The 27,662-nt window shown below is 41.5% G+C and overlaps 1 protein-coding gene across 3 annotated transcripts in view; it reads left to right on the forward strand.

The window, feature by feature from the left end:
- Nucleotides 1–27,662, forward strand: part of PRKG1 (protein kinase cGMP-dependent 1) — a 466,622-nt gene that overhangs the window by 50,651 nt on the left and 388,309 nt on the right. For all 3 annotated transcript variants that reach the window (XM_048069304.2, XM_013171986.3, XM_048069303.2), the window contains exon 2: nt 6,207–6,373. In XM_048069304.2, the coding sequence (XP_047925261.1) occupies nt 6,207–6,373 (167 nt within the window). The remainder of the gene's footprint in view (nt 1–6,206; nt 6,374–27,662) is intronic.

Raw genomic sequence — 27,662 nt, forward strand, 5'->3', positions numbered from 1 at the left:
CCATGCGACTGTATTCATAACCAGAAGCAAGGCGATAAAGATTCCAGATAAGTACATGGCTGTGCAGGATATACAGGCCGCTTGGTGGATTGAATGATTGTATAGCAAGCAGCAGCAGTTTTACGACAGGGCTTTTGTGTCTGTATATTACTGTTTTTTGGAAGGTGTGGGCTTTTTTGTGCTGAAAGGAGCATCTCTGAAGAGAATTTTTAAAACATCTCATGCAAATGACTTAACTTGGCTGTTCTGAAGTTGCTGTCCTTGGGGATTAACCATACATCCTTCTGTCAGAGGTCGTCTTCTGTTGGTGCTTAAAGAGAAGGATATTGAGGTCTTCTTCCAGAGCAGTGCATGAACGTATGTGCTTTTCTTACATACACAAGGGCTTGGAATCGGTTAAATAAATGCACTGTGAATGTGGGCTTTGAGCAAAGAGCTTTCCCAAATCTGTGAGAAGTTTGTGGTCTTTGCTTCTTTGTGTCAGTTAGAATGCATCCCCCTGTATGAAATGGAGGTATGTCCAGGCATAAGCAAGAGAAAAATTCCTAAGAATTTTGTTGAACACTTTTTGCACTGTATTTTTATCCCACTGAATAGCTTCTGGAAAGCTGGAGCAGGCCTAATGCTTGGCTGTGTTTTCTCTTTTTGGAAAGAAGTGGTTTTTTTCCATAGCCACATTTTGTAGAAGTAAACACTTTCAAACATTTCACGGTGTGGATTTTAAACAGACGATTGTTGTAGGAATCACCTGGGCTCTTGTGTTGCCCGTCATATTCTGGTTGAGAGGCAGTCAGTGTTTTCCATGTTTCATACCTATTGAAATGAGCTGAACTCAGTGGGAAGGTATTGATAGGGAAGTTCCTAAAAGTAGAGACTAGGCATAAATACCTACAGATAGGCTTAATATATTTTAATTGTTGGTTAGACATAAATGATGTACATCTGTTCTGTTTATTCAGCACATGTTGTTACAGCAATGAAGGAACAGAACAAGAAAGATACTATTGATCCTGGTAGTGCTGAGCAAGCTTTACCCTATCAGTGTAAATACCAAGTCGTCATCTCATAGGGAGCTGCACTGCTACTGCTTTAACGTTCAGCCCTGCAGGTGAGCTGCCTCTGGTCAAATGCCTATAGTTGTTTCTCTCCTAAATATGGTGCTTTGGGTCATTTTTAGTAGTTTTCAGACTCTTGATGGGGGAGGCTCTACAAAAACAGTTACCTTTTTACCCCCACATAAGTATTGGCGTAAAAGTTCCTAACAAAAAGTTTTCTTTAAAGTTCAGAGGGAGGAACAGCTAAGGAAAGATTCTTAATTTTTTTTTTCTTCTAGAGTGGCAAGTCAGTACAAAATGTAGTTTCTTTTTTTTTTTTTTTTTCTTTTGGAGACATCTTCCAGCCTGTTCGCCTACTACACTGCTTTTCATTTTTCTTGTTTGCATCAGCCTGATGGTTTAAAATGGTTTTGGTACATAGCTGTGCTGTTATACTCATGAACACAGTAACATTCAAATCTGCTTCCAAATCTTCTTTGTTAGTGTTGTTTAACTGAACTCTTGATTTCTTGTTTTTCTTGATGCTCCTCTGTTCTCCATTTGAGCCTGAGGTTCATCCTGACTCTATTGCAAACTGATGCTGTCTGTACCCATGCAGTACATGTCAAAGAAGGCTTTGAATTTCTGTAAGCCTCCCTAGGTGTATATTGCAGTAGCCTTCCCATCTGCCCTTAAATTCTTCCTTTCCCTAAACTCAGCGAGCGGTTTTTTCCAATGTTGAAATAAGACCTTTTGGGACAAAGTTTAACTTTTTGTTCTAATATTTATTTTACGTGCTTGAAAGTACAAATCTAGCCTAGAGAATGTGTATTTTTGCTGTGTGTTAAGAGACTGAGATGACTATTAATTTTGCTCTTCGTAAAATGTAAATTACTGACAGAGTAACAAGGGGCTGTAATACAGGGTTTGGTATATTGCTGTGTATGCTGCAAACTACTGTAGCATTAACTTTGCTTCTTACCTAGGGCTGTGTAACATTTCAGATTGTTTTGTTGCATCTGCTACAAAGCAAAGTTTTTATCTTCTGCCTTCATGTTAGCTTGTGTAGCTGACAGGTGAGCAGCAGGGTTTTGAGCAAAACGCTGGGCTGGATTCTGCATCTGACGGCCACTGCAATAAAGTCCCAGCCCATCCGCTGGGACAGAAACCATGGATGCATGTTTTGCAGGCATTTTGCTGCTCCCAAGCTGCTAGTCTGCCTTGCTGGGGGAGCTGGTGGTGTCACTGAGGTCGCTGGGGTAGTCCCCATATGTCCCCATATGTATATGGGGCTGGCAGCATGCGAATTGTGCATCTTTATGTGCTTTTCTTCTGAGGGGTGTTCGCAACCAGGCAGGCCACTTGGTGCATAGTATGTATGTTTTTAGCAAACTTCTTAAGGTGCTTTTTGCATGACTTCTGCAATTAGGATGCAATTAGCTTGTTCCTACTGTTGCCTTATTAGTTACTGTGGTGGGCTTAAACTCATTTGGGAAAGGATGTGCCCCAGAGGATTGCGCCCTTTTATTTTATTTTATTTTATTTTATTTTATTTTAACTGTTCATCTAGTCCCTGATGCTTTTGGTCATTATTTTTTCATAAAAATAGTAATCGCATAGTGCCAGATGCCTACCTCTGGAGCGTAAAAGATGACAGCTACTACTGTCTGCTCTGAATGACCCTCTACATTAGGAGCCATTCAATTCAGCACCAAGTAAATATTCATGAAAATGTCCCATTCCTAAAGCAGGGTCACTTGGAAAATGTCTATTCCATTATAAATATTGTGGACTTTTTTGTTTGCAGCTTCTTTATATTATAAATTTTAATCAGAAAATGCAGACTAAATGCTCTTCAAAAGGAAGGGTAATGAAACTGCTGCATCTTATTTAAACCACTTACTTGAAGCAGTGTATTTTTGACCATTTTTAGTATCTTTTTGTGTACCAATAGGTAGTCTTGGGTATTAACACGTCTGTGATAGATGCAGTCTTCAAATACTAACAGTTATGATCAAGGAATGATGCGGTTCAGAAAATTATTAGTTACGGATCAGTTGTGAACTGTAAGCTAATTTATATGCTTTTAGTTTCATTTCATATAAAAACAAAAAAAAAATCTATTTACCTGAAATTTCATCTGTGAATTACATTGAAAGAAAACTGTGTAATAAAATAATGTGTAAGTTGCTGAAGGCCTGGCATGTGTGAGTATGCGGAATGGTAATCTGCATTGCATGAATAATGTTTTAAATTATTAGACTGACGAATATTCTCTTGCAGGGAACAATAGAGTAAATCTTATTGTAGCTATGACAATGTATTTTTAGTATCAACTAATTTTCAAATACGTCAAGCTAAGCTTTGCTTTTTTTTGGGGACGGATGGAATATTTGCAGATGAAAAGGTTTGCGGCTTACAAACTACGAAGCGTAGTTTGGTTTGATGTGAATGCGCTGGAAAACTTGGAGTTTGGTTCATGAGGTGCCTGCTCCTTCAAGCACTGCTTGTGGACGTCAGGAGGTGTTTTTCTCCCATACTAGGTTGTCTGTATCGGAAGTCTCATTTTAACTAATCATCCTTAAATAATAATACGTGTTTCGGTTGTACTCACGTGTGACTGAGTATGTATGCAGGCTGCTCTATGGAGATACTGAATTCTAAGATGCCGTGATGTGGCAGGGATGAAACTGCTGCTAATGTGGCCGGTGTGCTTTTCCTTCTAATGCCTGTGTATTTTTGTTGTTAAGAGCGTTTGAATGACTTGGTGGGCCTCTGAACTTTAATTTCTCCAATATTGCTCTGTTGAAGGGTAGAGGCTTTTGAAGCCATGTAGCTGTTGGTTCAGATGTACCCCTAGGGTTTAATCAGAATATTGTTGGGCTCACAAAATCCCCAAGCTGGTTCATCTCGTGTATGTTCCACTGCTTCTCCCCAGAATGGACTTGCAGTTGATTTTCTTAGCCTCTGCGGTGCTCCTTTGCTATCACTTAGACCAAGTTTCCCAGATCCTTTCAAATCCTTCGGAGTGCTCGATTCCTGTAAGAAATGCATCGCTTTCTTGCTGCGGGCCCCCAAACTACAGGGCCGGTCTGACGCTCACCATGCCTCAGTTCCTTACGGTCTCTCATGGGCATTCTTACAAACACTCCGCTTGAAAGGCTGGCTTTATTTTATCAGGCAGAAAGCCTCATTTTGAGCCTTGGAATGAAAGAAATGGCTGAAATTGTAATGCTGGTTGATAAAACTAATGTGAAAGCTTTTATTATGCTTTCTTCTTCAGCATGCTGTTTGAGTAATGCTAATAATTAGTGTCTTTGTTATGAGGGTTTCGGGGCCCTGTGGGGGTGGCTAAGACCAGAAGAGCAGTACTTAGTCAAGGCACAGCACAGAAAGCGTAGCCGTGCCGTAGCACAGAAGGAGCGAGCGAGGAAAGCGGGTATCTGTCATCTAGTCAGCCTTACGGATTGCCGGCTTCTTTGTTGCTGAAAGCAAAAACAGCACAGACGTAGCTGTTCTTTTTGTGGTTTCGATTGGCCTGCACAAGGAATTAGAGTGACAGTATGTGAGGTTAAACTAAATTTCTGGAGAGAGTCAGGTTTCTGCAGCAGTCCGAGCCCATGCCTTCCTGCAGACAGTACGTGAAGGCCAGCCTGCTTCACATCCCGTGTGGCAGGGGGTCAGTGCTGGTGGCCTTTGATGCCTAGTCATACCTTTTGTTGAAATAACTCCAAAGCTATCAAACGCATAGAAAGCGTCTTAAATGCTGAAGGATTAAACCTGTGCTCTATATAGCCTTGAGGCGTACTTGAAAAGCACCATGACAGGGGCAGAATGTCTGCAAGGCCTACTGACTGGTTTGGGCTTCTGAAAGCCCAGTCCGGTTCTTCTCCAGGAAGCCGTGATCCACTAATGGATGCTGTCCTTGAAAGACTTGTATCATACTCATAGTTCAAAACCACAAAACTCATCGTAATGCCTAAGCTCTGCAGGCAGCTGGGCTACGTCCACGTTAGCAAACAGTTCAGAAATGAAGCACTGAGGAGCCGGTGTCCACCCGTAGGTGCTTTGAGGGGCTCTAGTTTTGTCTGGATCTAGGTTTAGCATCCCCACTTGTTCATTTGCACAAGCTGCTGTAGGGGCCTTTACGAAATGCCATAATGCAGTAGTTACAGCCTGAAGGGAGGCTTGGAGGCTCCACCTGGGTGTGACTGATGGCGTGGCAAACAGTGTAGTTGTTGAGACTGAATCTCAGGAAAATCAGGAAAAACACTTTAGTGGTTTTGTTGCTCATTTCCCGTCATAGCATTACGCTCACGGTGGCCCTTCAGCAGCCTGGGCTGGCGGGAGGTGTCCCTGCCCGTGGCAGGGCTGGGATTTGGTGATTGTTAAGGTCCCTTCCAGCCCAAACCCTTCTGTGACTGAAGAGAATGTGGGTTCTACTATGTACCCATATGGACAGTCTCCCACAGAGATTTAGGTGACGAAATTTGTGTTTTCAGAAGAACCTGTATCCTTATAAGTTCGTCACAGTTTAGAACTTCGGACTCTTAACCCCATTGCATGCCAAGTCAGAACTGCACGTATAATTTTGGGCATGCTAATATAACTTTTAAATTTCCCAGTTAGTCTTCCAAGAAATGAATTGGTGATGTTATTCCCGTAACAGTGGTGCCTCCTCTGTTAAATGTGATCGTCTTTGGTATTTGATTAATACTCAGAGGATCACTGCAGTATCACACTCTTGTATTCTCCAGTTTGTGTCATTTAATAGAAATATAATAAACTACGTCCTAAATCCTTGAACTTCTTGTTTGTATAGCCTTTCAGTTTTGTATATGGAAGATATTTCAAGTAGCTCTGTTATTCTTTGTGTTATAGATGTAGCTAACCTCAAAGCTAAAAGGGGATCTTGCAATTGCATGAGATCTATTTTCATTTCAAAACTATCTAAAATTATTTACAAAACTAGTTACAAGATAACTTTTTTTTTTCTTTTTAACTTCTCTGCAAATGGATTTCATCAGATTTTGAAGGAAAAAAATTGGATTTTTTTTCCAATGAAATGGTCATTGGGACAGGATGTGGTTGTGCTAAACTTCATGTGCTATTATTGAGCTTAGTGGGTGGACAAATGGATAAATCTTGCCTTTTCTTTTTTTTCCCCTGCAGGTCCAAGGAGCTAATAAAGGAGGCAATCCTTGACAATGACTTCATGAAGAATTTGGAACTGTCGCAGATCCAGGAGATTGTGGATTGTATGTATCCCGTGGAGTATGGCAAAGACAGCTGCATCATCAAGGAGGGAGATGTGGGTTCCCTGGTGTATGTCATGGAAGGTATGGTTTAAAATGCTAACAGTTCTTTTCCTTTTATGCAACATATGCAGATGAAAGCTGTATTTCATGGGAAAAATCATTTTGAAGAAAGAGGTTAAAAACGTTGTCTAAATATGGCTGTTGAAGAATTGTGTGGACTACTTTTGCCTGGAAAATTCCATACCAGAATTGTGTTCTTCCCTATATAAAGAAAGAGGGTTAAAGCTCTTAACCCAGCACTGAGATCTGTTGGAATAAGCCTCCACTAAACATAGTTCTTTGGCTTTGAGGCAGTATCAGTTCTTTGCTGTATAAATTACGGGCGTAACAGAAATACTGGTGTTATGAAAATGGGAAATCATGGTAAAACAAGTAGAATGTGGTAATAGCTTGCTACCTTATAGGGTATTGTGAGAACGAGCTTTTAAATAGTGTCAAAACATGTGGGATCTCTGCAGAAGCAATGTGTTTCATAATAGAAAGTAGTATTTTTCTGCCTTGTGCACAAAATAAGTGTATCGTCTGCAGTTTAGCATGTCTGATTTGTCACAGTACGTGTCGTGGCAGGGTCCTGTCTTCCTGGTGGAACATGAGAGCAGCAGTGGTGTTCTGTTGTTCTTGGGAGCCATCGGGTTTCTGAAAATCTTTTAGCTGGATGGGTGTTGACAGCACTCTGCTTTTCCAAAACGTCAGCTATTAGCATTCTGTCTTATTCTTTCCAAGTTCTCTAAATTTGTATGCTGAATTGGGCATATTTTATGTATATTTTCATAGGAAGTTTATGCTCATCTATAGGAGTTACTAAGCTTGATCGAGCCTCATGCCCATCTACTGTTGCATCCCTGTTCTAGCATCTGATAGTGTTGTGAAGCAAACATTGCTGTTTTAATTCAAATAACACAACAAATAAGTTGTTGGTTTGATTTGGTACAACACACATGAATAGATGCTTACAAAATCTCTTTGTGCTGCTTACCAGAGCCGTCTGACACACTTGCAAGCATTTTGACCAGATAATACACAAGGGGAACAGAGGTTTCCTGCTTGGTTGTGTCTTTTGAGTGAATATGAGAAAACTCCAGATTATGTATAACTTGCGTGTTTATATATATTTGTACATGCACAAATAAATTTCTTAAATTGTTCTTTTAAACAGAAATATTTTCAAGGCAGTAAGCCATTCTTTAAACATGGTTTCTTGCCAAAGTCTTAATGTTCTATAGTTGCAAATGCTCTTTACTAGTTTCAGAAAACAGCTTTAAGGTTCTGCCCTTTTAAGGTTAAATCGTTTCTCAGGGCACAGCTTTAATTTCATTAGCTTTTAATATTTATATATTCTGCACACTCAAATGGTATTTTGCATTAGGAAGTAGTTAGTGGGAGATTCCAAAGCAAACAATATGTTCCCACAATAGCATTATGTGGAAAGATGTAGGTTTTTCAGTCCTACTCCATTTAAAAACAGAAACTATTTTGATGAGGTGCAGGATCTGTCCTACCAATGAGAACATACTGTTTTAAAACAATACCTGAATATTATTTTTTTCTATAGTAAAGTGTTTTTGTAGTGCAGAGTTTCTTATCAGACAGTTCTGCGTTTGTTTGCCAAAATGCCATCATGTCAGAGGCATGCTTGTAGTGTTTCTGCTGCGTGACTGCTTTTGGATGTTATGTTCAGCGTTGTCCCTTGGATAAGCCCTATAACAACAGAGCGCCTTCGCAATGAGCGCATACTCATCTTCAGTTGAGTGTCCTTGCATCCTTTGCGGAGGATTTTTGGGGCTTTGTGAGCAGACCTCTTCCCACCATGGCTTGGAGTGTTGAACATAGTTGGGTACTCAGATGACCTTTATTTGATGTATCTGATGGTGTGCTATTACTGTGACTTCCCTGAATTTAAGAAATGTTTCTAACTGTTGCTTCAAACTCTGTCCCTGGATTCTTGTCTTCTAAAACAACTGTATGTGGAAGACAACATTGTGTCATTTGGGCTCTTTAGCTTACCCTTGCTCTTCAGGCAGCTCTCTGTGTATGAGGGCATGACTTGGCTCTCCCCCAGTATTTGTTCAGTCTTGTAATTTAATTTAAGATTATTTAGATAGCTATGTAAATATGCATAATGCTTTACAAACAAAATTATGAAGAGTTTATAGTCTTTGGTTAGACGTAATGCAATGAGTGATGATGAAGTAATGGAAATGGGAGATGATGTTGTCAAATGGGCTGGATTATGGTTATGACAGCAGGCTCATTTGCTCATTTTGGCTTATCACTCTATCTCTTCAATTATTAAACAAACAAAAAACTACAACCAACTACAACTTTATTCTTTATAGAGTTCTGCAGGAAAAAACTGTCTTTATGAATATTAGTGAGACATTTTATTTTCTCAAAAATTGCATAAACACTGCGAATGTTTCTTCCATGTATTCCTCTTTCCTTCCTTGCTTGGGCTTATAAGTGTGATGAATATGAATAAAAATTACTCATGAAGATAATTTGATAACCAGTACTATCAGGGAAGATTCTAATTTATGATTTAACATTTAGATAGAGCCTCTTACCAGAAGTCTGAGATACGTTGGTGATGTTTTCTTAGACTAATTGTAAATCATAATTTAAGTAAGACGGATTTGAAAACATCCATCACTTTCACTGTTACTTTCTGCATTCTCTTTTATCACTGTAAAGCAGCCATAGTCTCCATTTTAAGTTTCTGCTTATCCTTATAAGGCTTATTAGACCTGAAGATTCTTCTAGTCTTGGTGAGACCTTTATGATTATGATCCTTGAGTGTTTTGGTTCTTTAACCTGGATGTTAGAAAACTGACCTCCGTGACACTTGCTGAGCTCAGGGAATCTTAAAAGGCTGAATAATGATGAGTGTTAAAACCCAAACTCTTCTTTCTTTACTGTGGCTTGATTACGATTTCTGAAAATAAGTCCAGACTTGCTATATTTTTCGGGTGGAAATGGCTGTAGCACTGTACCTCAGCGAAGTGTCAGGAGAAGTCTTGACTCTGCTTTCCAATGTTCTCTTTGGTTCTATCAGAAAGGTAATTCGCTGCTGCCCAATACCAGGTTTGCACGCACAGTCACTTTCATTCATGCATTTGCCCAGCAGTACCTGTGCTAACAGGTTTGACTCCTTGTGTTCTTTGTCCTATTATTTTTACCTTGCATCTGGTGTCCTGCCCTCCTGGTGTTTCTTTTTATGATCAGGAGCCAGAGCAGCACTGGTGTGAACTGATCAGACCCTACAAATGACGAGTGGGCCAATACAGTGAAGTTTGACAGAGGTTACTGAGGTGGAATACTATCAGAGGGAAAGTAGCATAAGGTTGAAAGGGAAGATGTTCTCTCCATCTCCAGCATGCTGTTGTCCAGTGTGAGAGGTAGGAGCATGGCTCTCGTGTGTACCGTGCTTCAGCTGGATCACCTTTTGTTCTTCAGGCCCAACAGGAGGGAAACATCCACCAGATTGAGGAGCTCTTAATCTAAACACCCTCAAGCCTAAATGTGCACTGATCAGGAGCTGGCTTTACAGGGTGTTTGTATAGAATAGCTCTTTAGTTGGGCATGGCTAAGCTAGATGTGCAGTTAGTTACCATGTTGAGAGGATGAGACTAGTAATATTCTCAATCACGTCTGTAAAAGTAGGTCTAGTAGACTTCCCTCTTCTGGCCATGTGTCTGGCCTTTTGGGCTGGCTCTATGTTTCTTGATTCAGAAAAGTTTTTTGTAAAGGCTTTTGTTTGTTGTTGTTGTTAAAAAAGTCATTGAAATACAGGCAGGATTTAAGTGGAAGATTACCTGGTTTTCTGGTGGACTTTTTCATGGGCTTTCATGAAGTACAGCTGTTAGGAGCTACCAAGCAAGAGCTGTGCTTGTTGGAGAGCCCTCCTGGGTCACTCTCTAGGACAACCCTGCTGCACAGTGCCACATGGCGTCCTGAGCATGAAAGCCCAAGGATCACTGCTTCTCATGCAACAACCAAAAACTTCTCTTATAACTGTGCTTTGAAGGTGAAAATTAATTGTGATATAAGTATTTATTGTGGACGGAAACTGATGGAAAAAAATTAGCATGCGTGCTCTGACCACCTACAGCAGAAGCATGCCTTCAGGATGTTTGGAGCTGGTTTTGAAGAGAGGGATGAGTGATGCTGTGGCTTATGCATCTGAACTAGTCTGCTGGCACTCTGACTGCAAGTAAAGCAATTTTGAGAATAAAACAAGCTAACCAAAAATACTGCCTTTCTTGTTAGTAAGTATGCTGCTCATGCATACTAATATGAGCAGACGTTGAACAGACTTTTGTCTTACTATTATTTTTTTGCTCTGAAAGAAACCTCAATTTTATCTCTGTTGGTCAGTCATATTCTGTCTCTAGAATTAGGCCATTGCCTCCAGTTTTCTTTAAGGGGAAAAGGCTCTCGTTTTGCAGGTTTGGATTGGTTGTCTTAAAGCCTTTTTTGGGCATTACATTTCTAAAACTTTCTGAAAGCACTTAAAAATGTGAAAACCTGGAAAGGTCTCTTTCTGAGAGATGCATCCAGATCTGTACTGTGTTGACAGCCTTGAGTTATGTGTGGGTGTTACCTCACACTAATGAGGATAAATGTGATATCCCACATCTGAAACCAAATGTTTCCTCTTGTGCTCCCTCTCTGTCTGAACCTGTCAACTGCAGGATGTCATGTTTGATGGCTGCATTATGAAAGGAAAATATATTGGCAGAGCTGTAGATGAATCAGGTGACAATGTAGAAGTTTTAGGCTCTCATGTGGATAACAGTCATGCCACTATAAACAGTTCTAATTTTTTGTTCTGATATTTTTAGAAACTATATTAATAGGTTTACAGAGCCCTTCTTTCATGCTTGTTGCTATTCCTATAAAATAGTGGAAGAAGTAACAGAGTGAGTTGTGTGGAGGGGATTTAAAATACTTGAATGAACTATTTTGTGGCTTATCGTTTTGTATCGGCAGTGGGGGCTGTAACATCCTCCCTGACTGCTTGTCCTGCAAGTTGGTACTGAGGTTGCAACCCTACCAACACCCATTGGGCTCCTGATGCTGTGGGGGTGAGAAGGGAAGAAGCAGTTTCCTGAGAGACCATGATGGGAAGCAGCCTATGCTTTCCCCAGCCCATCTTTTAGAGCGACATTTGAGAGGAAAACCCACTAAATTTCATTTTACTTTAATCTTCAGTCAAGGAGATTCTCCTTCGGGAGACTTGGTTTCGCGCTTTGTTCTTCATAGCTTCTCCAAAGCAATGAAACATCTAATTGTGCTTTCCCATGGGGATGTGGGGTTTGGGGAGCTGGAGACATCGTGAGAAGGAACGCGTTCCTAGAAAGTGCAGGATTTGCAAGCAAGTCAAGCTCAGGGAACACAGAGGAAGATAAATACAGTCTCTGCAGCCATTTGAACTACAGAGAGAAATGCAAGAGGCCCTAGATCTGCCATCAGAGGCAGCAGAGCTGTCTGGTCTCAGATGAGATTCTTGGGATCTCAAGGCAACTCCTCAGTCTGTTGGGATTTTTGTTGCTGAATCAAAAACCAGAGAAGGCATGTAGATACTATCTGTCTTCCTCAAGACATCAACTTGCTGCTGCCTGCGGGTTATCACGGCTTTTGCCCAAGTTTTGTGGTACCATAAGGCTTACCACTAATCTGTTGGTCAGCGTGTTTATCCTTGGTCTCATTTCTGAAAGAGTGCTGGATGGAGTACGTCACCCTTCTCTCCTATTTGCTTTTGACAATTATGCAGTTACGTTTTTTTTTTTTTTGTTTGTTTTTAATGGGAGAGTGATCACTGCAGACTCTTGGCTACTAAATGCGATCGTGCACAAATACTGCATTCAGTCTGTCTTTGTGTCACCTCTCTCTGACCCCTCTGTTGTCTCTTTTGGACTAGTCTCAATAAGAATCTGATTTAATAGGACATAATTGCTCTTCTAGCCCTAGGGTCTTCTGAGTCAGTTCCTTCTCTTCTCAGAAAACATTTGGTAGGGCTGTTCCTTCTAAACCAGAGAGAGATGGAGAACAGAGGCCCATGCTGGATTTAAGTGGATTAAATGCCTTTGCTCCCAATTTTTTTTTTGGCAGAGATCTGCATGGGCAGAGCTCTGTGTCTGCTGGGGCATCTCGCACCGGTGCTGCGCACCGCAGTGATGCACAGAGAGGCCGAGCTGAGTCCACGCAGGTGGGGACCTGCCTGGCTGCTGTGTGCGCCCGAACAGTGTCCTCACTAGACTTTCTCAGGGTTTGTGGCCCTTCATATCATTTGTGGAACCACAAAGTTGCAGCTTTTTTGTTGGAGGACCCAGACAGTTTTCAGTGCTTTTTCCAGATGTACTCCTGGTAACGTAGCTGGGTATTCCAATCTATGTTGCCACCTTTCAGCATCTCCTGAAGATGCTTGGGAAGGTGATAATGGGTGCATCCACTCTAATCGGGGTTTTTCCTAACACAATCGAGGCAGTTCTACTTTAAAAACTTACGCTGCCTTTCAGTGTGAGTGTTTTGTGCTCTACCTGAGTCTCTAACCCTCTTTTTGAGAGGGTTGGATCTGCCTTCCCGAGCAAACATCAAAAAATAGCATCTCAAAGCACAGATGTTACGTGGCTCTTGAGACTGGAGAGCATTTATTCAGTGTCCATAAGGGGCTCTGCGTAGGAAGGAGTCAATTAGACATTTGTGGCAAAGTGGGATTTTCTGCACAGCATGCCAACAAATCAGTAGCCTCTGAAGAAGCTACCTTTCACCGTACTTCCCACTGGTTTTGTAAAAATGTACTGTGGCATTAGTTTCTTCTTCACTCATCTGTTTAATGTCTTCTGCTTTTTTTTTTTCTTTTTTTCATCATGCTGGAGTTGGGCATGTTTTTCCTGCAGTCTGAGGTACTGTTTCTTACTGGAGTCCTGCAGCCTTCATGGGTTTCCCATTCATGTCTTTGTTTTTCCATGGAAGTAAGTGGTTTTGTGGCTGTCTCCTCTGGGAAATTTTCTTTCCGTCATTACTCATTCCTCTCTACATCCCCATGTCCAGCGCTGAGACCACTAGATATCAGGGCAGGACCTTTTTGTAAGGCTTACTGAGCTTAAGAGGTTCTCTAGGACTGATGCCTTCGCTCTTGAGGTTACCCTATTGCAGAGCAAGCTTCGTTAGGACTTGTTGGAGGCAGAAATACCATGTGTCATTCTAGCTCTGTAAGACATCTCAGTAGCTTCCAGTTGGAAACTGGCCTTTCATGGTGCCAGCATGTCTGTAAGACTTGAAGACCATCCCTTGGGTAATGTAGATATGCTAAAAAATTATTCGTAGAGCTCCCAACAATAGGAATTTACATATGGGACCAAGGAGCAAGGGAGGTTGCCAGCTGTGTTCCTCAAATTTGCTGTCATTCATTATGTGTGTTCACATCTGGTGCTGCATCCCCTCTAACTCAGAGTCCTGGAGAAGAGTCTGTAGGACATAGGAGTGAAGAGTGAGATCCTAAAATGCTTCTGGTTGCTTTGCTTTCATTACATTCTCACCTTTTGGTGGGTATTTCACTTGAGGATTTCCATGGAGCTTATCCCACCTCTTTTGATGGTGAGGTTTTTTTCTAGCAGTCATTTGATGCTTTTGAGACTGTTTTGTGGCCTGCCTGAGTACTTGCAAAAAACTTGGTAATGTTACGTTGAGCCCTGCTCAACAGAACGATTTTGCTGTTTTTGGCACTCTCCAGTACAGTACTTGTATCACTTGCCATCACAATACTGTCGTGCCCCTGTCTGGGGCGTGTGGTCCCAAAAGACAGCTCGATGTGCGTGCTAGTATCAGCTGTGTCCTGATCTGCTTGGGAGTACTCGGAGCATTTAGCTGTCATCTCTTCAGTGGTGTTAATACCCCAGAAGAGTATTTAGGAACTGGCAGCTTAAGAACAATGAGAAGGTTGCCATGTGACTTTGCATGCTTTTCGTGGATGCGGTGTGAAAACGTGGAGCACTCGAGAAGTCTCCATAAGGTATACATCAAATAGAGAAGTGCCTGCATGTTTGCTGCAGCAGTCTGCAACTCCAGCTAAATCTGGTTCAGCACTTCACAGGGGGCTTCACGTGTCTTCATAGGTTCCTGTGAATTATAAAAGTGTCTGTCAGTGTGGAGGTGGAACAGAAACCTGTTTGTTAATTTTCCAGGATTTCTCAAACTATTGCTTTCAGAAATTGAGCATTGTTCCAACTGCTTCCGTTTGGAGTTACTACAATTCAGGATAAAATTTGATCAGTTTTTTTTCCTTCCCCTCCACCCCCTGAAGTAAAAACTGTGGTTATTTACTGGTTAAAAAATCCACAAGGAGGATTTCTTACCAAGTCTTTTGCCATAAGTAGGCGAAGTGTGCACTTTGTGTGGCTGTTGCATTGAGATGGCTTGGTTTTGCACTCTCGAGGCCCAGCCTACATGAGCACCATTATGGATGCTTGTTCCTCTATTTTTTCAAATCGATTTATCAACTTAAAACTTGTTTCTAGCAGTCTTCTGGGATAGGATATATGAATGTTGAGCTGCTGTGTTTGTTTACTGTGTGGTGTTTGAGAGCCTTCTGTATTGCCTGTCTCTGAGAGAAATGGGGTGTTTGTGCTTTGTTGTTTTCATATGTAGTACAATATAAATGCAAGTGTTGCAGCTTTATCATCTCGTCACTTTAATTCTACAGTGTCTTAATAATTAACTCACCTAAATGTAGCTATTTACTCAGACAGGGAGAAGTAAATATTTTTTGCACTTATATCATGAAATGTTCATGAGATCAACTAGGATATGAAATTATGATTGTCACAGTGGCAGTGTTTTATAGGCAGTGATTGTGTTCGTGATTAGATGTAGTTTGATATTTGTTGAGTATAAAGTAATTATGTTTAAAGCTACAGAACTAACTCTTTGCACTTAAATGACTGCACAGTAAGAACAATAGGGGTCTATAAACATAGTACTGGAATATTGCTCCAGTGGGTCACTGGAGATACTCTCATTTACCCTTTCTCCAGAAAAGAACTCCAGCAAAACAGCAAATTGGTATGTGTGTATGTATATTTGTGTGTGTGTGTATATATATATATATGTATGTATTATTTTTTTTTTAGGAACTCATATGAAACTAATAGACTTGCTGAATCAAAGCAAACCAGGGTTTATAGAAGGAAAGATTATAATGTTTTATTAGGGCAGTGGGAACACTCATTGTCACCTGAGCCAGGATTTAGGAAAGAAAGTCTGAATAAATCTCACAGGTATTAGCATACGAGCTTGCAAAACAGAAATACAGGTTAGGCAGGAGTAACACAGTGCTGTCTGTGACCACCGTCCTGCAGCCTGCTGCATTGCTCAACTAAGGCGCTTCATGAGGTGAGCAAATAAATCAACACAGGTGAGCTACAGGTTATGTACTGGCCTCTTTATAAAGAGCAAACAAACAAACAAAACCCTAAACCCTATATAATTTATGTTAAGTAATTGTACAATGTTGCACTTAAATTCTAAGGGTATTATTTGATTAAATAATTCCTTTTCAGTCATCAAAACCTAACCTGTGCTTCGTTTAAGCCAGTATTTGGTACCAGGGGAGGAGAAAATGCAATCAAAGCTGGGAGCTAATGCCTTCAGACCTATCAAATGCTTCCTTTGTAGCTATCTATGTGATAATATTAATAGTAAAACCACTTCAGGTTTCTCAAGGTATTGCAGAATTCTGGTCAGTGGAAAAGGGGGAACTGTACAGTAATTAAAGTCTTTGTGTGAATGCTGTCAAACACCTGAACAGCTGAGTCTCAGATCTCTGTCCTCATTCAAGTCATGCTGTTGGTGTGAGCTTCCCCTTTACATTCAGCGGAGAGAACTGCCTGGCAGGTTCTTAAGCAATGCTTTAATAATTTTAGTGTCAAGATGACCTGAAAATATTTTCATTTTAAAAATCAAAGTCCAGCTTTCTTTGGGATCCGCTCGTATTCGCATTTATGACTCTTGTTCTCAGTCTCTTTGCAGTGTATTATTGAACAAGGCTGGAGCAAATTCAGCAGAAGCTGCAGTCTTCACTGCTAGGGAGGAGTATTTGGAGTTTATCAAATAGATATATTGTTCTGTAAATGCATTCAAGCAGCCTGGTTTGTCTGCGGGCAGTTAAACATCCATTTTCCCCATTTCAGGGAAGAAAATGCATAGGTGTAACCTCTTAAAAAAGGGTTCTCAGTGTAGAGGAAACATAATTGAATGTATATTCTCCTCACAGAAGATCATAGTTGTTGATGAGCTATTTATTTTTCTATTTCTCAGCAGTTATGCAAAGACTGCTTTTGTCCTGAAGGAGGGTTTTATTTACCAAATAAATTGGTTAGATAAAGTCTCATTCATTTTATTAATAGCAGCTGAAAAGGGAGGCACAAATGTCTTTGTCTCCCCCACTGTTCCATGATTCCCTTTTACTGAAACTCCCACAACTGCAATGTAAAATAAAAGGACTTTTCATCATAATAGTATACATGAAAGTGCCTGGATTTTGACCTTTGTTTCTGCCCATTAAAATCTATGGCTATATAATTTAGACTATGTATGCAGATAGAAAGACTCCAGTGTTAGCAATCCAAACTATTATTAAAGGAACATTAGAGGCAAAATGTTCTCTTTTGTTAGGCTTGATTTAGGCTTGATTTGTTTTGGATTGCTTGTTTACTTTGAAAGCTGATCTACAAAAAACAAGAAGAACTGTTAGAGCCCTATGCCCTTTCCTAATGCTCTAGCTTCTACAAAGAAAGCTCAAAATAAACAGTCTGGGGAAGGAGAGAGAGGCTTCCTGCTTCTTGCTTAAACTGGAAAGTCAGGTCATCTCTACTTGTAAGATTATTATTATTTTTTAAAGTAATCTGAAGTGGAAAATGAGAGAATAAAAACAGGACAATGGGGAAAGAAGGGGGCTTCTGGTCTGTAGAAATCCAGTGTCTCTCATAGTTGAGTTAGACAGCGTGCTGTTACGGATCAGTCGAGATGGAGCGGTGCTTGCACCGTCCTGGTGGGTGACCTGCCCCACGCGGGTTCTGGGTGCGATTCGAGTGGTAGCTTGGTCGTAGCTGTCCCACGCAGCAGTGGGTGAAATGGGGAAACCCAACAGCGGTCCTGAGTCACAGAGGCAAGATTTCAAAATACATACGTGCTCCTTGAGTGCTTTGCCCTGGTTGAACACACAGGGGAAACACAGGTGAGACTTCATCTCCCTCCTCTTCGCAGTGGGAACATCTCCCATGGCTCCGTTTGGCCAAGTCTCTCTGCAGACCAGAAGATTGAGATGGCAAAATCAGAGAGAGTGGAATGAATGGGAATAAGGTCAGGGAAGTGGGGAGATTTTGATGTCCTTCAGCAAAGTTTTCTTATTTTTCTTTCTGTTTAATACATTGGTCCTGGTCTCAAACTTCTGTGTAGCACTTGCAGATGAGTCTTGCCAAAAATGGAGGATTTTGTTCATGGGAAACTGATCTGATGTCTCTGTATCTAAAAGATTTATGTTTGCAGTGTATTCTTCTAAAATAATGGAAATTACAATGTATCCCAGCAGCTGCTATTCATAGCACATCTAGGCGGAGATGATAATTAAATGCAATCTGAATACATAGGAATTTAAGATTGAAAAACTAATAAAAACAAGATGTTTTGCTATCCTTTTGCTGAATATTTTTATAACCTCTCAGTTCTGACTGAAAACAGCTATTTCGCGAAGCAACTAGAACATGAAATAACACTGGGTAGGCTTTCTCATATTAAAAATAAAAGCAGAAACTGAGGTTTGAGATGATGCAGATCTTGAAAAGCAATAATCCTGTTGTAGTTATGCAGCCGCATCCTTCCTGTAGAGATTCACAAGGGACTGTTTATCACCGCTGAATTGATACAAACTCTTATCTTGAAGTAGGAGGAAACTTGAAGTTCTTTTCTGCTAATGATGTATAGCGTTACAGGTTTCTTCAAGCTAATCATACGTTGTGGTGCTTCTTGCTCTTTATCAGCCTTCGCCTCCTTTCTGGTTCTGTCATTGTCCTTGGGAGGATGGAGAGGGAGAGGAGCTTCTGAGAGGACTTTGTGCACAGCTGAGTGAAACCTTATGTAAATGAACCTTTGCAGGGTTTTGAGCTCAAAACGTTGTTTTCTTGCCTAGGTCCTCTTGTGGCAGTTGCTGCCATTGGAGAAATAAAGCCAAATTCTAATACTGATAAAAGAGCTTCAGTGGGAAATAACAGCCTGTGGCAAAACTCTGCTAACTTTGCTAACTTTGCTACTGCAAAGTGGTGTAAAACTTGTGAATTTTGGTGCAGACATCCCTGGGAAAATATTCTTATGGACCGTGGGCTGGTTTCTGTCCCTAAGCCTGCTGGTTTTCCAGTTTGTAATAATCCATGGGGGAGACGCAACCCAGAGGCTGTAAAACTCTTAGGTTCGAGCATAGACCTTTGTTACAGCTGGGTGGTCAATGTGCCCTAAAATGACAACAATTTCCAGAGATCTCCTTTAAACACTGGTTTCCTGTGTTGAAATTTGGACTGAACTAAATCCGTGGAAGATCTTTTTTCACCAAGGAATGTGTTTATTCCCAGTCAGTACAAGATAAGAGCGGGAGGTGGTGTTCTTGGTAACGTTCATCTGGAGGGAACAACTGGACCTCAAGAGCTGCATGATGAATGAAAAGAGAGGAAGTTTATTTTCTGCTTTTCTTCAGCAGCTCCTGCTTGTTATCAGTTGTCAGCTATCTGCAGTACATTGTTTTCCTTCTTGGAAAAAACAAGCCTTTTTCAAGACCCTGCTTAGCTGGAAATATTTAACACTGCAGGACTAACCTTGCTCATAACTGCTGCTCAGAGGGTAATTTATTTCCTAGTCTTGTGCTCTGTTATTGAACAGATCGTGACTGTTGGGGAATTCAAGCATTTTTGTTTCCTTAGCTGCTTTTGGTGATGGTTGGGAAAGCTGGGGAGGGCTGAGATGTCCCAGCAGGTTTTCTTGCTGCTTTGCCCGTTGAATTTTATTGGTAATCTCAATTTTCCATCTTACTTTTGCAAAATAAATGTCTTATTTAACTGTTTGAACAAGCAAGGTGGACGTTTGTTACTGTAAACCTGTTGGGAAGGAGGCCAGGGAATTAAAGAGCCAAATACATAGTCCCAGAGTTTTGTTTTTTTTTTCCCCCTCACAATTCTGGAGAACTCGGGGCCTCAGAGTACACCTCAGCAGCCCCTATTCCTGCTGTGGGGGAAAGCGTAGTGCCCCTATTCCTGGTCTGTGGGTCAGAGCCCCGTGGCTTGCAGCAGGATGGCCAGGACCACGACCTCCACTATAGCAGGAGGCATGTCGTCCCGTTGGCTTGCTTTCCTCCACAGGCGGCCATCCTTGTCACCAGAGGGGTTTTTGCTAGATCTTGCAAGATACCTGCTCATTTTCTGAACTGAAAGTTTGCCACCGATCTTGAAAGTTTATGTCAAAGGACAAAAATAATAATAAAAAAAAGCTCATAGTAAGCAAAAGCTAATAGATATAAATGTACAGTAGAACAGTGTATTTATGTGGGGACATTCCAAGATGATTTTTTAAACACTAGTCAGGCTGAGTCGGTAAGAGAAGGAGAGGGCTTTACTAAGTTAAACAATGAGATAAATAACCTAGGCGACAAATGTCTGAACAGGTAATGGGTTAAAAATTCTTGCTGGGTTTTTATTAGCCCTGAGGAAGTGACAAGGATGATGTATCCTAAAGATATAGTTTTAATTTTCCAATACATATGACTTACAATTGGCATTCAGGAGGCCTTTTCCATAAATCTTGCATTGTATCGCATCATGCAGAAAAGAGATGTACTGAAGGCTTATTTCACTGTCTTGAGATTTGTTATGTGCTGTATTCACAATATTATGCAGATCAGCTGTCAAACTGTGGAATATCTGAGTTAAGAATTGTTCTGATCTGAAAATAGAAATCAGTTAAGTATGCACTCTAATATTACAAATTAGTGATTTTGAAGAGCTCCATAAGGAGCAGAAAGAATCCTCATATGTAGAAGTTTGCCACAGATGTCTGTATTCTGTTTCAGCATCATGGTCGTCACAGCATCAGTGTTAGCTTTTCTTACAGTCCTGCCAGAGACTTGGTTAGATTGGACTGTGGTTGTTCAGGATGTTATTCCCCGTAACGTCATTTTACAGAGCTGTTAGTGAGAGGGAGCTCACTGCTGACCTTGCTAACGTGCTCCTCAGTAAATGCAACATGCCTTAGCCTTGAGACTCTCCCATAAACCCTGCATATTTTCCTAAACCTGAAGAAATGCACCTTTAGGGTAAGTAGAAAAGTAAATAGAGAACAACGTCTTGTTTCCATCCCTGTGTGGGGGACTTCGCCTTGCTGACCTGTTTAGATGGCCCCTTGTGGAGTAACTGGGATTTTCAAAATGCCATAGGGAAGTGCAGGAAGTCTTTCCCAAGAATAACATCCTGAAGCTATTAATAAAGGTTGGGAGACTGTTATTCAGAAAGCAGAAAACTCTGAATGTGCCATTTTAAGTCCACCAAAGCAATCTCATTAGTACAAAGGGTTTTTAAGAGGAAGAAAAAAGTACGCAGTATTTACATTTCTCGTATGAAGTCACCTCTAGAAAAAAAAAATTGCAAATTCAATCCGGCAGTCTGAGAACAGAACTGTTCCAAGGTGCGCTGCAGTGAATTGAATTAGACCCACACTGTTACTCGATTAGCAAACGACTATTTCTAAATTACCCTCCTTTCCCCCTCAGAAGCTGCAGCATCTACAGCGACAAATGTCAGCGTATGGAGAAGTGTTACTTTGTCTGAATGGCAGAGGAAGAATGAAGCCTGTTTGCTGGTGCCGCCTCCTTATTTCATAGTTTCTTCTCAGATAAGCTTGTGGGGGGTACTTGCAGTTGGGTTTCAGTCGTGGGGTCACCATGCTTCTATTTTTGCTGTTACGGAGTGTTAAATGGAGCATATTTCAGTTCTGCTGTCAATTAATGAGGAGCTTTGTAGATTAATATTAATGCTTTCTCAACAGAAACCCCTCACTTCTGCAAATAAAATCAAGAAGGAAAAAAAATCAGCTATTCAGAGCTGTGGTAGTGATTTAAAAATGATCACAGGAGGGAAAATTTCATTACATAAACCAGGGCAGGCTAAAAAAGGCACAACTGTAGCTCACTTGACACTTCTGAAATTCATAACTAATACATGTGAACGCTGAAAGTGTTGACTCCTGACATCCTGTGCTGGTGGAGGAGTTTTGTGCTCTGGCTGATAGCAGTGAGCTCTGCGATACGGTTTTACCTTACCTTTTTGTGGGTCGCCCACTTGCTTCACGGCCATGGGCCAGCGGGGCCTCTCTGCTCCCTTACGTGCTGCGGGCAGAGAGCAAGCTCTGCTCCGCCCTGACTTCTGCAGCCTCAGAGCCTCCTTTTTTATTTCTATAAGAGCCCAGATTGAGTTTTGCTTAATTTGACAGTTAAGAAAATAGTTTTGGGATGTGTAAACTGAGCATGTTTACTAGATACGAGCTCTCAAGACTAGATCTGGGAATGCCCACGCTTCTCCATACAACACTTGATGAGTGTTGAGGCTGAGGCAGAATGGGATATTTGCTTTCCTGAGCACCCCTTTGTGTAAATTAGGTGTTTATACCTATGAGGAGTGTCATACACAGAGTGCATGGCATGACTGGGCGATGGAAATGGGGAAGCTTGATGCTGATGCAGGATTTAAGTTGGCTGTTGCTTGGTCCAGCAAAAAAAAAAAAAAAAAAAAGGCAAATAGCATGTTTGGTTTAACTGAGAAAGGAGTTGAGAGTAAACCAGAAAGCATCGCTCTGGCATGGTGTAGGGTCTTAGAAAAGAGCACATTAAGTGCTCTTTTCAGTGCTGATCCCATCTCAGGAGGGTACAGTAAAGGCTCAAAGTGTTGTAGAGGGAGGGAAACGTGTGCTGGCTGCTGGGCGGACCCAGGGACAGATGTGCAAGCTTGCTGAGAAGCTTGGCGGTCGTGGGGGGTTTGCACTTGAGAAAACCTCGGTCAGACTCCACACACAAATTTCATATAGGTGATGTTTTACAAAAGGAGAAACACTTTTCCATTTCAAATACGTATGTGTTGTGGAAAATTGCCGTTTTACTAATTTGGCCTAATTATTTCCTTCTCTAATGTTTGTTTTACTGTCTTTCCTATGTGCATGGTATTTAGAATATACTGCTGATGTCTTTTGAGTCCAGATCGTTGCTCATCTATGGATGTCCTTCCTGGACTCTTGAAAATTTTCATGTGTAGCCTTCTGGAAAAAGCAATGTTACAGAGCCAGAAGGCTAATTCATTCTAGAATACCAGAAGGGTGATCTGCTCTTGGCTTGGATTAATAGCTATTATATTTCTTTTGAAAGAAGTGTTTTACCAACATTTTCCCCCCATTTCCCCCTTCATCACCCTTATTAAGCCTAATGATTACAAAATAAACTTGACCAGAACAGGCTGGGAGCAGGTACAAACTGAACTGCTCAATATCTAAGCTTAATAGCAGAGTGTAATGAGGAGAAAAGTTATCAATCTGATAGCAGATGATTGCTAACGTGCTAAAATATTACTGCTGGCTCTCCTCAGATTGCTTTGATTTCTGACATCATTCTGTCACACAGTCAGGGCTGAAAACTATGAAAACGCCCTGGTTTTCTTGGCGATGTTGAAGTTCTCCATGTCCTGAAGTCAAACAGACTAGAATGAGGGCAAGAGGACTGACCTGACTTTCTGAAATTGTTCCTTGCCAACATGTGTTGCTTTCAGTAGTTTAATTGGCAGTTGTCTCACCCTAGTGAAGGGAGCATTGCTTGCCAGAAGACCATGACTCTTACCTGCCTTACAGGTCAAGCAAAATTAAATTGCTGTTTTTTGAATGCCTGACACATACCTGTGAATAGGCGAGTTTGCACCCCACCCCCCCCACCCCCCATCCCCTGTTGTGAAGATGGTGACTTTTACATAAAGCTTTATTGGGATGCTGACTGCACACGGTGTATCTTGGTGCTGCCTGCAGGAGTGGGCAACCCAGCTCCTCTCCAGTACTTCCCATCATGAAAAGACTGTTTTCCCCTTTCTTCTTTACTGGTAGGGAGTAAACAAGGCTTAAACTTACTGCCTTGTTGAGAATGTAAAAACTTTGATTCTTGGGTTGTTAACAAAAGAGCATTTTCATTTAAGTGACATACTTCAACTTTCTCATTGCTTGTTCTGCTGTGGAGAAGGACTTCCAGGAGGAGCGCTTGTCTGCGAAAGCCTTAAGTCATCTGAACAGAGAAGGAAAGTGCTTTTTCCTCCAATACATATCGGAGAAGGCTAAACCCTTTAGCATGGAGCCTGGAGACCTAATTCTACTGATGGTGTTCTCACATTGCATCAAGAGCATTTCCGCCCCTTGGTTGCCACATCTCTATGGATGACTAATGATGCAATAAAACAAAAAGAGGAAAGAGCTGAGAAATGAGGGATCGTCCCTGTATAGAAATGCATCAAAATACAGACAGTGCATCAAGCCAAGGGAGCACTTAGTGGCCGCTTGTGACCTGAGTGAGGCTGGTCCTAGAGCGATAGCTCCCTTGCCATATGACTGGGCTTTCCGTGTGCACCCCAGAGATCCCGGGAGGCGTCAGCTAAGTGTGGTACACCCCAGCTCGCTGTGCCTGTGGAGCATGAACACCAACTGCACTCGCTGCTCCCTCACCTCTCTGAGGGAAAAAAGTGGATTGGGGCGAGCTGCAACCGTCGGTTCTCCCCAGAGCACGCTGCTCAAGCTGGCTTTGCAGTTGGCCATGAGAAGTGATGAACCCCATGGATCATCCCATTGGCAATTCTACCACAGCTCCTACAGCAGGTGTTTATTCTTTATGATTGAACAAATTCTAAGGAAGAAGAGTATTAGGAGTATTTTGAGAGCTAAAATGGTACTAGAAACACAAATCTCCCTGAGACAATGTTGGCGTCTTGACTTAAGAAACTCCCTGTGCAAGTGGTTGCTATTTCCGGACCGGTCACTTCAGTGAAATTGCTGTGCAATAGTGTGCCTTGTAGGTGCTGCACAATAGTGGGAGATCAGAAGAGATATAGGAATGTTCTTCAGTGCAAATGGGGAATCTAAAGGTGTCTGTGTCTCATTTAATAGACAAGATGCACAGGCTCATCCATAGCTAAAAAATTTACCTCTAACTTCTGAAGTTTGGTGCCTATTATAATGCCTGTGATGCATGGTACATATTAAAGCAGTTTTCTGTCCATCTTAATTACATAAAATAAAACTTGTACTATGCTGTTGGGCAGAAGTTGTTCATGGCATTCTTTTTTCCAAAAAATAAATCAGTAGTATGGAATTTGGTTGGGATTGAAACTTTGTCTTTTCAAATTTAAGGGCCATGTTCTGAACAACAAGAAGTGCTCACATATTGTCTTACACACCATCCCCAGGAAACAGACTTACTCTGAGAAGTTTAGCTGGAGGGACTCTCCAGATGACAGTCCTTCATAATGGAGTCATTATGAAGGCCACACATGTGCATGAGGATTTTCATTTGACTTGCACAGTACTTGTGAAATGTGCCAACCTGCTGTCCCAAAGCCCTTCGCTTTCCTCGGAATGGAGAGGCATTGCTGTGTGGATAGTAATGCTGTGCTGCTTTTCTGTGCGGTCAGCTCAGTGCAGTTTGGAGTTCCCTTGCAATTCATCCACCTTTTCATCATAAAAAAAAAGCCCAACTCCAGATTACTTCAATTCAGCCACGTTTGTTATGTTGGAGCAGTATCAACACTTTTTACTTTGCTATCTAGCCTCCATCTTTGAGGATATCCTTATCTTTTTTCCTTTTTCTTGGCTTTCCTGCATGATTCCCTGACAATAGTTACCAGTAAGTTTGCCACGCAGTCCTTACTGTGTGATTTTTCTTGATGTCATGTTGGACTCCAACCGTACTGGTGTGATGGAAACTTTCAGTATGACCTTGTAAGGACTTTTCTCATACAGCAACCAAAGTATTGAATGTAGAATTTAACTTTTTGTTCTTTTAGCTGATCAAATAGGTTATTTTGTGAAAGATGCTGATTTATGTACAGAGCAATATTAGTGCTCAACTTGACCTCGGACTTGGTGCTTTCTTAGCATCCTTCATGTTAGTGCATTTGTGGACGGAGCCTCTGGGCTCCCGCTGCCAGTGCATGTGGTGGAAGCAGGGTGCCCTGCTTATCAGTTTTACCTGCTGTATTACTGATGCAGGCGCTCAGTTTTCCTCACCCCAGAAGACGTGGGTATTGCTGGACCTTGGCAGTAAACTTCGGAGCACAATTTTCAAATGTGGGTGCCTGAACTGAGGTGCTTGAATATCTGCATATGTGTTGCAGGGTTCCTGGCGCATCTTTTCCAGCCTTACCCCCCACCACTAGCTCTGCTCTTGGTGAGGATGCCTTGCATTGCCTTGTCTTCTAACCCTGGCAATACATCTCCTCTGTACCCAGAGCCTCAAAAAATGCAATGTCCTAAACTACTGTCATTTCGAATCCAGCTGGAGAGAGATGAAAAGGACTTCAGGATCCACGACACTGCACTGAAACAGCGTCTTCCGCTGTCACGTCCTTCCCAGCTTTGCTGCCTTTGCCCAGTGGTATTCACCAAAGTAAAGCATAATTTGTACAGCAGAGAACAGCCAGATAATGTTGTTAACAAGTTTTAACAAAAAACTTACAGGTGATTTTTTTTTTAATTTATTCTTATTTTCTGCCTTCTGTAATTGTAATGGTTCTTCCTTTAGCTGTTGTTGCTAAGCTGCATTAAGAATTTGCATTTCAAGGCAATCTCAAACTGTCTTAATTTAAAGAACAACCTAAGTAAAAGGAACCCCATAACCTAAAATGGGAGCAGAGCTGAAACAATTGCAGGTATGCTCAGTGTATTAATCATGCCAGTGGATAACTATTTATGCTGCTATGTGAACCAGAGGAATCCATTTTATAAGATGTGCAAAATTCTCCCATCAACTCTCCAGTGCAGGTTAATAACCTCGAAAATGATTTTGATTCACAGCCAATATGGCTGAGGCTTAGAGGGAGAGGGGGGAAGATAATATGGGCTTCAGAAAAAGGTAGTGTAAGTTTGTCTTTCAAAACATATAATTTCTTGCTCTGCAGGAGCCTGGAGAAAGGGTATAATCCCATGTGGGACGCGTCCCCTGAATGAACGGGAAAAAACAAGATGCGTAAACAGATAAAGCAATTGGGAAAAATAGGGAAGACAGGCAGAAAGGTCTTATTGAATACTCTAACTGAATGACAGAATGGTTTTGGTAATAAAGTCACTATACCTGTTTTAGTCAAAAAAGCGGGTAAGGCTTGTAGGAAGAGAAATTTCTTGTTAGATTGGCTGGTGTAGCTTGAAGAAGCAGAGAACCTTGGGGAATGGGGTTCTCTCTGGATCGTGCAGATGCCCAGTGTTAGCATCAGCCTCAGGATGAATAGGAAACAGAAAAACCATGCCCCAAAAGATGCAGGTGAGTACGCAGTAAGCAGGATAAAGGAGTGGAGCTCAGCATCAGTGCCTTGGCGGAGGCGTCAGAACTGAGTGTCTAGGGCTGAGAGCGAGGTGATGCAGTGGGACGGCGAGGTGCCACTAGCCCATGGCTTCATGTGCTCTAGCTCCAGGCCCTGACCTACGTGCCCAGAACATACAGCACTTTTCCAGAGAGCCCAGGGAATTGTATTTAATCATAAAAGGAACAAAACAAAACCCACTTATCTTGGTTGGGAAAAGGCATTTATTTATTTTTAGAAGCAAGCTAGCCTCATGCACACAGCTGAATTAATATGCTCAGGTTATAAGTATTCAAAGCATCAGTTCTGAGTGATCTGCAGACTAGTCAATGGCACCCTTTGTGAAGAATCGGGAGCGAATGCGTGGTAGGCAATTTCAAAATCTTTTCATCAGTAATGCAGGTGAAAATCATGCAATTTGTTTTGGTATGCATTATTAACCAAACCCTATGGAAGCACCAAGTGGCTGAATGTTTTATTGTACTTCTAAGTTCCCTTTGCTCAGAGAGAAATAACATTTTCTCCTCTGGACTTGCACTCCATTATCTTGGCTTCCTTTTTTGTGTGATAAACCATTTGCCAAGCCTTGTTTGTAGTACATTTGGGTGCTGGTACACCCATCTGGCAGCGCAGATCGGCTCTGCTCCAGCACAGGCGCTGCAGGGACCGGCCACCCCGAAACG

This window comes from Anser cygnoides, chromosome 7 (assembly GCF_040182565.1).
Source record: "Anser cygnoides isolate HZ-2024a breed goose chromosome 7, Taihu_goose_T2T_genome, whole genome shotgun sequence".
Classification (NCBI taxonomy): domain Eukaryota; kingdom Metazoa; phylum Chordata; class Aves; order Anseriformes; family Anatidae; genus Anser; species Anser cygnoides.